Source organism: Borostomias antarcticus, assembly GCF_949987555.1.
Source record: "Borostomias antarcticus genome assembly, chromosome: 20".
Classification (NCBI taxonomy): domain Eukaryota; kingdom Metazoa; phylum Chordata; class Actinopteri; order Stomiiformes; family Stomiidae; genus Borostomias; species Borostomias antarcticus.
The window spans coordinates 3,559,515-3,570,867 of NC_140253.1; the positions used below are offsets into that span (position 1 = coordinate 3,559,515).

Sequence of the window (11,353 nt, forward strand, 5' to 3'; positions counted from 1 at the left end):
CGGGCATTCACCTACTAGCTTCCACAATTAGTCCTCGTCCCACGCAGAAAAAAACACACCAGTTGCCTCGGTTTTGGGGAGGGGGGCCGCTGCGCCGAACCCCGCGGGATGAAAGAGGCGCGATAAGGTGACCGCTGGCACACGGGGGGGGGTAGAGGCCACGACCAGGGACATATGGAGAGAGCGTGTCGAGCGGAGTTGCTGCAGTGGAGGATTGGGAACGGCAGACGGGTGTCGTCAATGGGTCCGTTTAGAAAGAATTAAGACTGCGGTGGGGAACTTCAAAGGGGGCTGAGGACACGGGCCTCGGTTCTGTGTGAGGTCTTAGTCAAACGCACACACACACACACGTACACGGAGACACACACATGCGCGTGCGCGCGCCGAGACATGTTGACAGACACACACGTGCTGACAGACGCACACAAACACGCACACAGCTGTTTATCGGACCCGCATAGCAGATGTTATCATCGAGGGAGTGATTCTGAGCGCGCCGCTTTAGAAGTGGGCTACTTAAATTCCAACAAAAGCACCACAGAAGAACACCATAGCACCGCCTACTGAACCTAAACGTCATTCTCTTTTGAATATATAATCTTTGCTTACAAAATGGCAGATATGTCCAAAGCCTGACTGACCAATACAAGCCACCGGCAGGCCATATGGACTCCAGCTGTTTTTAAGTTACCAAAGCGCTACATCCAACACTGCCCCTCAAACTGCCCCAGCGCAAGCCCACGGTCGGAGACACAAAGAACTACAAATGCCTCCATGCGCCGCCGTTGCCAACAATGCATTAGAACGTGGGGAGGGCTGCTGGGAAGTGTATTTCTTTAACAGGGTTTCTCTACAGGAGCGGGGAGGCTGAATGACACACAGCGCCACCGGGGGACACTGGGATGGAGGGATGGAGTGAGAGAGGGAGGGAGGGAGGGTTGGGGGGAGCGGTGCTAGTAAATCCCGTTAGGTAAGCCCGGGTTAGTGATTCCACGGCACCGCGCGCCACGGCGACTTGGGAATCCGTCACCCCCCCCCCTCCCTCCTCCACATCCCGCCTGACATCAAAGAGCAGTGCGGCACAGTCGGCAGTCAACCCCCCCCCCCACATACCCCCCCAACCCCTCCTCCCTCGGTCCTCTGACACGCCACTATGGCCTGGGGAGAAGAGGGGGCGGGGGGGAGAGAGAGAGAGAGAGAGAGAGGGTCGGGGTCTCCAACAGTCATTTCAGCTTAACCGGCTGCCCTCACACACACACGTGCACGCGCACACACACACCAAAAAACCAGCTTAAACCGGTTTTCACCGATTCTCTCCCCTTTCTCAAGCTGCCACTGAGTCCTTGGGACTCTGGACGCTTGTTTGGAGCTGACCGAATCACTCCGAGAGAGACCTCAGAGTTACAGTTCTAGAGCACTGGCTCTAAAGCCCGGCTCTGTACAGGTTCACTGGTGATGTTGCCCAAGATTCATCCTGCTGGGGTTCAGAGCCTGCCGGCACACTGACGCGCTGCTTCTCTGTTGCAGGTTTTAAGGGAGTAAAATTCATTTTTTTTGTCTTTTTTAATAAGAGAAAGAAAAAAAACACAAAGCATCAGAATTGCGTAGTGCTAGCGGTATAGTCTCACACACACTGGCACACACACACACACATACCAGAGGCTAGACTGAAAACCCTCTCTCTCTCTCTCTCTCTCTCTCTCCCCCTCTCTCTCTCTCCCCCTCTCTCCCTCTCCCTCTCTCCCTCTCCCCTTCTCTCTCTCTCTCTCTCTCTCTCTCAGAGTTTGGTAGTTTGGTAGAGGCCCGGGGCCCACAGCAACGAGCGCTGGAAATGTGAGCCATCCCACATGCACACAGTCCCTTTAAATAATCCAATAAGACACACAGCCACAGTTAAAAAACCTCACACGACCTCGACGCTGCGCGCACGCGCACACACACAACACACACACACACACACACACACACACAGATATCATTACAGCCTTCAAAGCAACTCAAAACTGCTGAAAAACTACAGTAACTAATAGGCTATCCATGTTGGAGAACACAATATTTCAGTCCTCACACAAGGCTGAAATGGGCCTGCCTGCCTGCCGTCTCCAGACGGGCCTCTTTCATGTGGCTCCTCTATAGGAGCAAAACCACATCAACCCGCCACCCGAGCCGCCCGAGCGCGCTCGTCCACTCAGCCACACTCGTCCACACTCATCCCCTCTCTCCATCACTCTTTCACCCCCTCTGCGCTCGCGTCTAATCCAGGACTGCTGCTTCCACAGGCCCCCGCGCAGCTGCGTTCGGAAAAAAAAGCCTGCGTAAAACTTTTTGATTAAATCGCCGACGAAACCAAACGTGACGCGTGCTACGGTGTAGTCTCGCCGTGGCGTCGATTTAAAAGAGGCGTGTGTGTGAATTAGCTCTTTGTTTCACTCTGAAAACGGTGACCGACTCTTTCCGTTACACTAATGAATCCTATGGAGGTCTGTAAACATACAACAAAGGGCATTTAAGTCCCCTTTAAAACCCCAAAGCACCTTTCCTAAAGTAGGTGAGCTAGCTAGCTACTAGCACCCCCGTCAGGCCCCCCCTCCCCGAAAAAATCTGCTGACAATCAGTAACTCCACACAGTTCAATCAAGTCTGCTCCGCCTACACAGGAATGCCATGGTCAATGGAAATCAATCTAGACTGGTGGGGAGGGAGGGAGAGGGGGAAGAGGAGGAGGAGGAGAGAGGGAGGGAGGGAGGTTCCCCCAGTTCCTTTGATCTCGGTGAAAACTGATCCCAGGCCTGTAGATAGCGGCGCTGCGGTTGCCAGCGGCAGCCGGGAACAGAGAGCCAATGGGAGCGCGGGGTGAGGCCAACTGCGCTCGTGTTCCACGGCCGCGCTGAGAGCGCGCAGTTCTTTGTTTTTTTATTGGATAAGTGAGAGAAACGTATATAAAATGACTACCGTTTTATTGAAGTCAGGGTTGAGGGGAGGGGGAGGGGAAGATTGGGGTTGAAACAAAAAACAGCCGTGGTGAAACGAGCTGAAATGAAAGAAAACGCAGCGCGATGAAAGCCAGTGTTTTAAAAGGACCTGGCAGCGACAGAGCCGCCTAGCTGGCGGGTCCTAATTCATCTCCAGCGACGACTCATTTCCACCATTAGGGAGGGAAGTTCGGCTCGCCACCCGACCGGTCCTTGGAGTTAGCCGTCCGATGCGATGCCAGATGTGATTAGACGCGTTGGAAAAATTGGCAGTTAAAAGAATAGTTCTTTAAGGCGCAAAACAAGGCCTTGGCCAACTAGGCCTAAACAGCTTGGCCTGGGAACACTGGAGAGCTCTCTTGGTATTGATTTCCACCCAACGTCTCCCTCGTTACCACACTTTACCACATGGACCGACAGAGGGGCTGTGAATGTAATCCTGACATCATCCTGTGACACAGTTGCGTGTGATGAAGGTTCCTTTAAACACAGCATGGTGGACTGCCCCTTTTCACTCTCACATCTGCCACCCTGGTAGCATATTCACACACACACACACACACACGACTCTGATCACTCTGATGAGACCAACTCAGAGTCTGAGTCAGAGTCTTTGGTCCACAAACAATGTGTGTGTGTGTGTGTGTGTCCTGTAGTCCCTCTGCTAGCAGGGTGCAGGGATGGGCTTGGGGAAGCACCGAGCCATAGACAGACTGAGACACACACACACACACACACACACACACCACACACACACACCACACACACACACACCACACACACACACACACACAGCAAACAGGATTAAGAGGACAGCTGCTAGCGTGCACTGGCGCTCCGCGTCTGCCTTGCTCGTAGGGGGGAGCATATTTGCAAGCGGGATAGACACACACACACACACACACATAGACACACACACATAGACAGACACAAACACATAGACACACACACACACACACAGGAAGACGACCCGCAGACGGACTCCAAATTGATACCGTTACGGCCCGACATACGGCGGGGGTGTGACACACACGGCGACCCTGTCCATATTCATCAGAACCCCCCCCCCCCCTCCCCCCCGGTTTCCGGGCCTACGATGGCGGCCATGTTGCCGCTAGACCCCGTCAGAGGGTCACGTGAGGGAGCAGATCGCATCGCATCCTTTATTCGTGTAATTGGCGGGCTCACTGCGGTCATAATCACGTCCGTCGTCTGCGAGTCTGACAGCGAGGAGAGAAGCTAAGCGACCCGTCTGTCGCTAATCGGCTGGAAAGTATGGCAGGCATTCGCCTGTGTAGATCGCGTGGGGTTGCCAAGGGGGACAGGTCAAAACACTGGCATGATATATAGGGCTAGCCGTTAGCATTTAGCGATAGCATAGTGGCTACAGAGTGTACTGTACAGGAGGAGAGGTGGACCTGCGGAAGTGAAGAGGGATACAGAGAGAAAACTATTTTGCGCTGCAAATGGCTCTAGGGGCAAAAAGCATACACTCAAAAGTATCTGCAAGGATTTCAAATAGTGGGTCGTGGATTGACACCCTGATTGACAGGTAGCCTGATAAGTAGATTGGCTGACATGTAGATTGATTGACAGGCGAACGGGCTGATTTGATTGGAGGAGGGACTCACCGTGCGGGGCATGGGCGGGGAAAGGGAGCCGTTGTTCATGTAGGAGTCGTTCATATTGGTCATCATGATGTAACCAGGGTAGCCAGGATACGGATGTCCCTTACTGTACATGTCCTGGTGTTTCCCTGGCAACCGCACAAAAACAAATAAACAAACAATCAATGTCAGGTGTTTACACCGAGCTCCGAGCTCAAAGTGATCCACAAATAGCATCAAGCTTTTTTTAATTCATTGCATTGTTCTTTTGTGCTGAAAATCGACTTGATGAAACTGAACAAACTCATACAGATACAATTGAATCCAGACCCCTAACACATGGGAACACACATCGCATATCACATTATCACATACTGTATCACATGGGATCTCTCAGTCACGGTCAACAAAGCAGCACGTTAACTACGGCTGGGCTCTTTTAATGACGCCGATGACATCGCCGTCGATGGCTTTGACCCCCGCTCTCGTTTGGCCACGCTCGTTTTGTCTGAGCCTCTTTCCTGTCAGTAAGGGTGGGGGGGTGATTGTGGTGTTGTAGGCGGGGACAATGGAGTCCCTCGGAGCCAATTAGCAGAAATTAGGGTAACATACAGAGTGTGTCACAACCAGAGACAGTCCTACTGCTCGCTGTGTGTGTGTGTGTGTGTGTGTGTGTGTGTGTGTGTGTGTGTGTGTGTGTATGACAACTAAAGACGGCCCACCCCCCCCCCACGCCTCCCACCAGAAAGGGGGCCTTTATACCATGAGGCCGTCCGTCCGTCTCCCTGACTGAAAAGAAACGACACACAACAAGATATAGTGGTGAGGGAGGGTCGGCGGTGTGTGTGTGTGTGTGTGTGTGTGTGTGTGTGTGTGTGAGTGAGGGGTTAAAGAGGCTCTATTCAGGGCTGGGGAGAGGAACAAAGAGAAGACACACTCCAAGACTCCAATCATGACCTGGAGCTCCGAGTGTGTGTGAGTGTGTGTGTGTGTGTGTGTGTGTGTGTGTGTGTGTGTGTGAGTGTGTGTGTGTGTGTGTGTGCGCGTGCGTGTGTGTGAGAGAGCACCAGGGTGGAAACACACCGTCCAGACAAAGAGATCAAACAAAACCTCGGTGTAGCTGCTACTTGTCGCAGGTGAAAATACCGTCATGGTGCACGTGTGTGTTTCTGTGTGTGTGTGTGTGTGATACCGTCATGGTGTGCGCACGTGTGTGTTTCTGTGTGTGTGTGATACCGTCATGGTGCACGTGTGTGTTTCTGTGTGTGTGTGTGTGTGTGTGTGATACCGTCATGGTGTGCGCACGTGTGTGTTTCTGTGTGTGGAGAGGCAAACGTATTCCCAGGAGAATAGATTGGAAACAGTCATGACCGAAGTCACTGCATGTCCTCAACTTAGAAAAGAATGGAATAAAAATGAAAACATATATTTCATAACCGTAGTCCATCCCATTTCTAAACCATATCCTGCTTGATATTTTCCTTCTGTCTATGCCATGCAATAGGAGGGGAACGGGTAGCTGTGGCTGTGTGTGTGTGTGTGTGTGTGTGTGTCAAGGCTAGCCTTAGTCCAGAGATCGTGTGTGTGTGTGTGTGTGTGTGTGTGTGTGTGTGTGTGTGTGTGTGTGTGTGTGTGTCAAGGCTAGCCTTAGTCCAGAGATCGTGTGTGCGCGTGTGACGGGGACTGTCAGATATCACAGTGTCCCACAGTGTGACTGATCACTTTTGCACGGCAGGGACTGACAGGGTGGCCCTCTTCCTTCCTCCATCCCCCTCTTCTTCTCCTCTTTCCTCTCCTCCCTATTCCTTCAATCCCTTCAGAAACCACCCCCCCTCCAATCTCTCCCTTCCCCCCCTCCCATCTCGCCCTCCCCTCCCCTCTCCTCTTTCTCTCAAGATTTCTAAATCATCAGATCTGTTGAGTGTCTGGATCTGAACAGAGTGGGGTAGTTGGAGTCAACGTGATGGAGGGTCAAACAGAGAGGCTGGTGTGTGTGTGTGTGTGTGTGTGTGTGTGTGTGTGTGTAGTTACTCACCATCATCCAGGTCTCTGTGTTTTTCGTGATATGACTCTTGTGATATTTGGGACTGTCTAGCTGCCTGTAGGAGAGGAGAGAACTGAGAGTCGATCAATACAGAAGAGCTTCGTGTTTGGAAACTTCAACATGTTGAACTCACACACGCTTAAAAACAGACGCACGCACGCACATACATGCACAAGCCACGCGTTCACACACACACACACACACACACACACACACACACACACACACACACACACACACAGTGGCCTGCATCATCCCCTCCGCTTGTTGCAAAAAGCAGGACATACACTTGCTTTCTCTCTCACATTTTCACTCAACCACTCTCTCTCTCTCTCTCTCTCTCTCACACACACACACACACACACACAAAAGGGGGTGATGGAGTGGTGTGTGTGTTGACCCTAAAAGCACCGCTTCATCAAGCCCCATGTCCTTAAGAAGATAATGAGTTAACTTGTTTTCCACCCCACCCCCCCCCTGCATTCACACACACACACACACACCTCTCCACAGCCCAATCTAAACCCAGCTTAACACTCAAACAATATCACATTACATTTTCAGCTGCCAGCTTTTCCTGAAAAAAATTACAATTAACCCCCCCCCCCCAAAAAAAAAGTAAGTGTGATGGAGAAGAAGACTGCTTCTTCCAACCCCCCCCCCCCCCCCATCTCAATATCTCTTTTCCCTTTTGGAGCGGCATCAGGATTGGTAAGAAGACCCTCTTCTGTAGAAGGCCCAGGGCCCCCCCCCCCTTCCCAGCAGAGCCCCCCAGGGCGCCCCCCAGCAGAGACGGGGAACTCCGCTGGATTCCTAATTAACACCTGGGCTCCGTCTCATTGGCCAGAGAGCCGGTCCGCCCGCCCGGGTACAGTCTGGGCCTGGCTGGGAAACCCATTAGCGCTGGGGCTAATGACAGACAGCACAGCTAATCGTGGGACGGTTACCTTTCCTACACAGCGTGTGTGTGTGTGTGTGTGTGTGTGTGTGTGCATGTGTGTGTGCCAACAGCTGGCAGAGTAGATATGGAGGCAGAGAAGGACAAATATACAGTCATTTCACTGACTGCCCAAAGCAGGGAAACTCGGTGATATTAATATTGGAATGTATTAAAACTTCTTTCATATTACACAAGCTATGGATGGACATGATTCGACAAAACACCATCTTTTTTCTGTTATTAATGAGAGGAGATCTTAAATTAATAGGGGAAACCCAAATCACTAATATTGTGTTTTGTTTTTTCGTTGAACAAGCATGTTTTTATTTATGCTTCTCAAAGTAATAATGCTATCCCTTTTATTGTAAAAGACACAAACAGCACTTTTCGTTGCTCTGTGTACACATGCCACAATAGAATTAATAGAAACCGTACTGTAGGAATGTGTAAATTAATATTAAAGAATTATTTCAAAAGAATTTAAAAAATATATATATATCTTGAGAAGTAAAATTTGTGCCTGTCGAAAATGATTGTATAAAGTGCAATATCAATTCATCCAGATTTGTATCAATTGACTATTCCATCAACATCGAATAATAATCATAATACTACATATTTTATAAATACTGAGATACATTCAATAATAATTTATTATTTCTTCCCAATAAAAATACTGCACCACTTCAGAAATGTAGTGCAATATTGTTGTGATATCAAACCGTTTGGTTCGACCTTGGTCTTCCTCATATGAAAAGCTTAGTAGCCACGTGCACCAGCCTTGTATATGGCTGTGTTGACATCTGATCACAGCCATGTAAACAAATAAACACAATCACTATTACAAGTGCCAACATTCTTATATAATAAATGTTTACGTATTAGCACGTTATATAATACACTAGCTTTCCTCTTGCTTAAATGATTATGAGTAACAACACATGCAATTTCTTTTTTCTTTTGGATTTCTGCTAGCTTATATTAAATATTTCAGGTGATCTGAAGTCTAGGTCGCTGGTGTTTTAGAAATATAATTATTAAATATGTTGCCGTAATGGCGGGTAGCCTATTTGAGGGAACAACCTTGGCAACACATCCAGATGTATCTTTTTTGACATGAACACACCAAATAGGCTACTTACATCATGACTGTTGCTGTTTGGACTCGCCTCTGACTCGTTTACTAATGATGACTTAATGTCTGCCAAGTCGCCCTCTTCCTCGGAGTTACTGAGTTCTGCGAATATCTGCTCTTTCTGTGGGTCTCCCTCGTCTTTGAAGGGGATCATCTCGTCCGTGGCGCAGAGCTCCGGGTCGCCTCCGCCTCCTCCGCCTGCTAACTGGGGCATTGTGATTGAGTCAAAGCACCCGCTCTGTCCAAAGTGGAAAAGAGGACGAGGATTTAAAAAATCCCCAAAATCGAAACCGGAAAACGTCTCCTTGGAAGCGGCAACAATCTCTTCGAGCGTGGCGTGAGGGAGCGGCGTGCAAACACGTTGTTTGTGTTTTGGTTAAAGCAACAGGAGAGAACCTTGTTTTGGCGTTGCTTCGGAAATATTATGAATTCTTACAAGGATTCTGGACCTAAATACCCCCCCAAAATGTGATGTTCTCGGTAAACAGCGGGTGATTAGTGCACGCTCACACAGCGGCACTCGCCAGTTTGGCTCTTTTCAAATGTCAGAAGTTAAAACCATCTCACTGGGGTCCAAATGTGCCGTCAGATCTGGCAGAGGATGGGGAGAATCACGCCGGGGCGGTCTGTTGAAGCTCCGGTTCAAGAAAAACAAAACCAAAGTGCCTGTTAAAAAAAAGAAGAAAGAAAACAAGTGATGCTCGTATTTCCTCCGTCAGTGGTCCCGTGAAATGTGGTGTCCTTTTGTGAAGTGGGCAAAACGAGGAAAAATGTGTTCTACTAAAAACGCAATCGAGGGATCTCTATTTGGCAAGATCGAAAGGTGTATTTCCCCCAACCCAATCAAACAATACAGAGTGCGTAGTCCTACAACACTGAAAAAAACATTCTTGAACTGAATCAAAAGTCATCAAACTATTAAAAACGACAGGCTGAATGAATGCTGTATCGGCGTGCCGTAGAAAATCCGACTTCCAAACTGGAGCACCGCTCCGTGAGTAATGTAGCCAGTATGTATGTGTGTTAGTAATGTAGCTCTCTCTCTCTCCTCTCCAGCCCCTCCTCTCCCGGTTCCTTCTCCTTTCTCTCTCTCTCTCTCTCTCTCTCTCTCTCTCTCTCTCTCTCCGTCTCTCTCTCTCTGTCTCTCTCTCTCTCTCTGTCCCTCTCTCTCTGACTGTGCGGGGAAAGATTAAAGGAAAGCCGCCTCTGTGATTGACACCGCACCGATTGACACTCCTGAGAGAGCTGGGAGAGATTTATACAACACTTAAAACAAATGGTCAGACAGGGAAGACGAGTGACGGGCCGTGGGGAACTGCGGTGATGAGAACGTCAGACTCGATAATAAATACAATGCGAAGTAAATGTTCATTAAAACTTTAACCATGGATCTCTTATACATAGATACAATACTGTACCCATGCGCAAAGAGCGCCAAAGGTGCGCCGGATCGGTGGTGTTAAAACTGAAACAGTCTCATCAACATGTATAGCAAAACTATTTCAATATTGTGAAAAGGTATTGAAATGTTTTTGGCTGGCCTTGTTTGTTTACTGGGTCGACTTACTGCCTTGCCAGTCAGGGGAGTGGGAGGGAGGCGTGCGTAACTGACGGAGCGTCGGCTAATTTGGGTCCATTGTTGTCTAATGTGGTTATAATTACTCGGAGACGTCGGGACCAACTTTGACAAGGGCACCATTTGAGAGATTTCTGGAGCAAATTTTGCTATCAAAAGGGATAGCCTATGCATTTGTTTAGATCACTTGTATTTGATTGGAATCAACACATATATTGTAGGTTATTCTATCCAGAATTATTGATACAGTCTTAAGTTATATTCATTGTATTTTAATCGGTTTATGAGTAGCATTAGGCTGGTGTGTGGTATATGTAATTTGAGCATATCAACAGTCTGCATGTCCCCAGTCATTTGAGAAACGAATGGAAGAGTCCTTAAATAGAATTACATTTATTACAGTCTAAAATACAGGACATTATTATGACCCCAATTTATCGCAGAGTAGCCCAGGCATAATGTTTAAATGCGCAGAAAACAAGCTACCCTATCGTTCAATCGTGTTTTTATGTTTGCACAGACAGGGGGCCTATCTTTCATTTAACTACTGTTCAGAGCTTAACGAATACGCAAACTAATAGGCCTATACACTCCTCAGTCGGAAATGTCGGAAATGTTTAATGAGAACACAAAAAGAAGTAGGCTAGGGAAAAAAAACAACAACCATGAAGCACAGTGTTTCTGCGGCTGAGTCTGAGTAGAGATTGCGTGAGAATGAGTTTGGAGTGGGAGGCAGATCTTTATAAAGGCAGGGAGGTGGGGTGGGACGGGCGGAGCCGCACTTCCCTTTGATCTTCTCGCGGCTGGCTCTTTCATCCTCGTTTTCCCCCCGCGCGCTCCTTCGCCTTTGTATGACTAAATTTGGTATGAGTCTGGAGCAGGGCCAACGTTTCCACGTGTGCGTTCATCCCAGCTGAGAGCCGAGGCAAGGGTTCTCTTCCGGGTAGAGGGAGACAGCGAAAAAGATCAAAGGCTTTAGGATTTGGAACCCAGTGTGGATTCAAAAAGTGCCCAGACTGGCCGCATTCCAGAGTAGAACGGAAAGCTGAGACTGACACACACACACACACATACAGACAC

General features: G+C 48.9%; 1 protein-coding gene across 1 annotated transcript in view; it reads right to left on the reverse strand.

Moving 5' to 3' along the window:
* The window catches only part of lef1 (lymphoid enhancer-binding factor 1), a gene marked incomplete at its 3' end in the record, with an annotated part of 48,798 nt that extends 39,673 nt beyond the window's left edge, over nucleotides 1-9,125 (reverse strand). Inside the window, exons 1-3 of the mRNA XM_084454461.1 lie at nucleotides 8,705-9,125; nucleotides 6,614-6,677; nucleotides 4,603-4,727 (exon numbers count right to left, since the gene is read on the reverse strand). Coding sequence (XP_084310587.1) covers nucleotides 4,603-4,727; nucleotides 6,614-6,677; nucleotides 8,705-8,911 — 396 coding nt within the window. The 5' untranslated portion in view covers nucleotides 8,912-9,125. The remainder of the gene's footprint in view (nucleotides 1-4,602; nucleotides 4,728-6,613; nucleotides 6,678-8,704) is intronic.
* Between the last annotated feature and the right edge of the window lie 2,228 nt (nucleotides 9,126-11,353).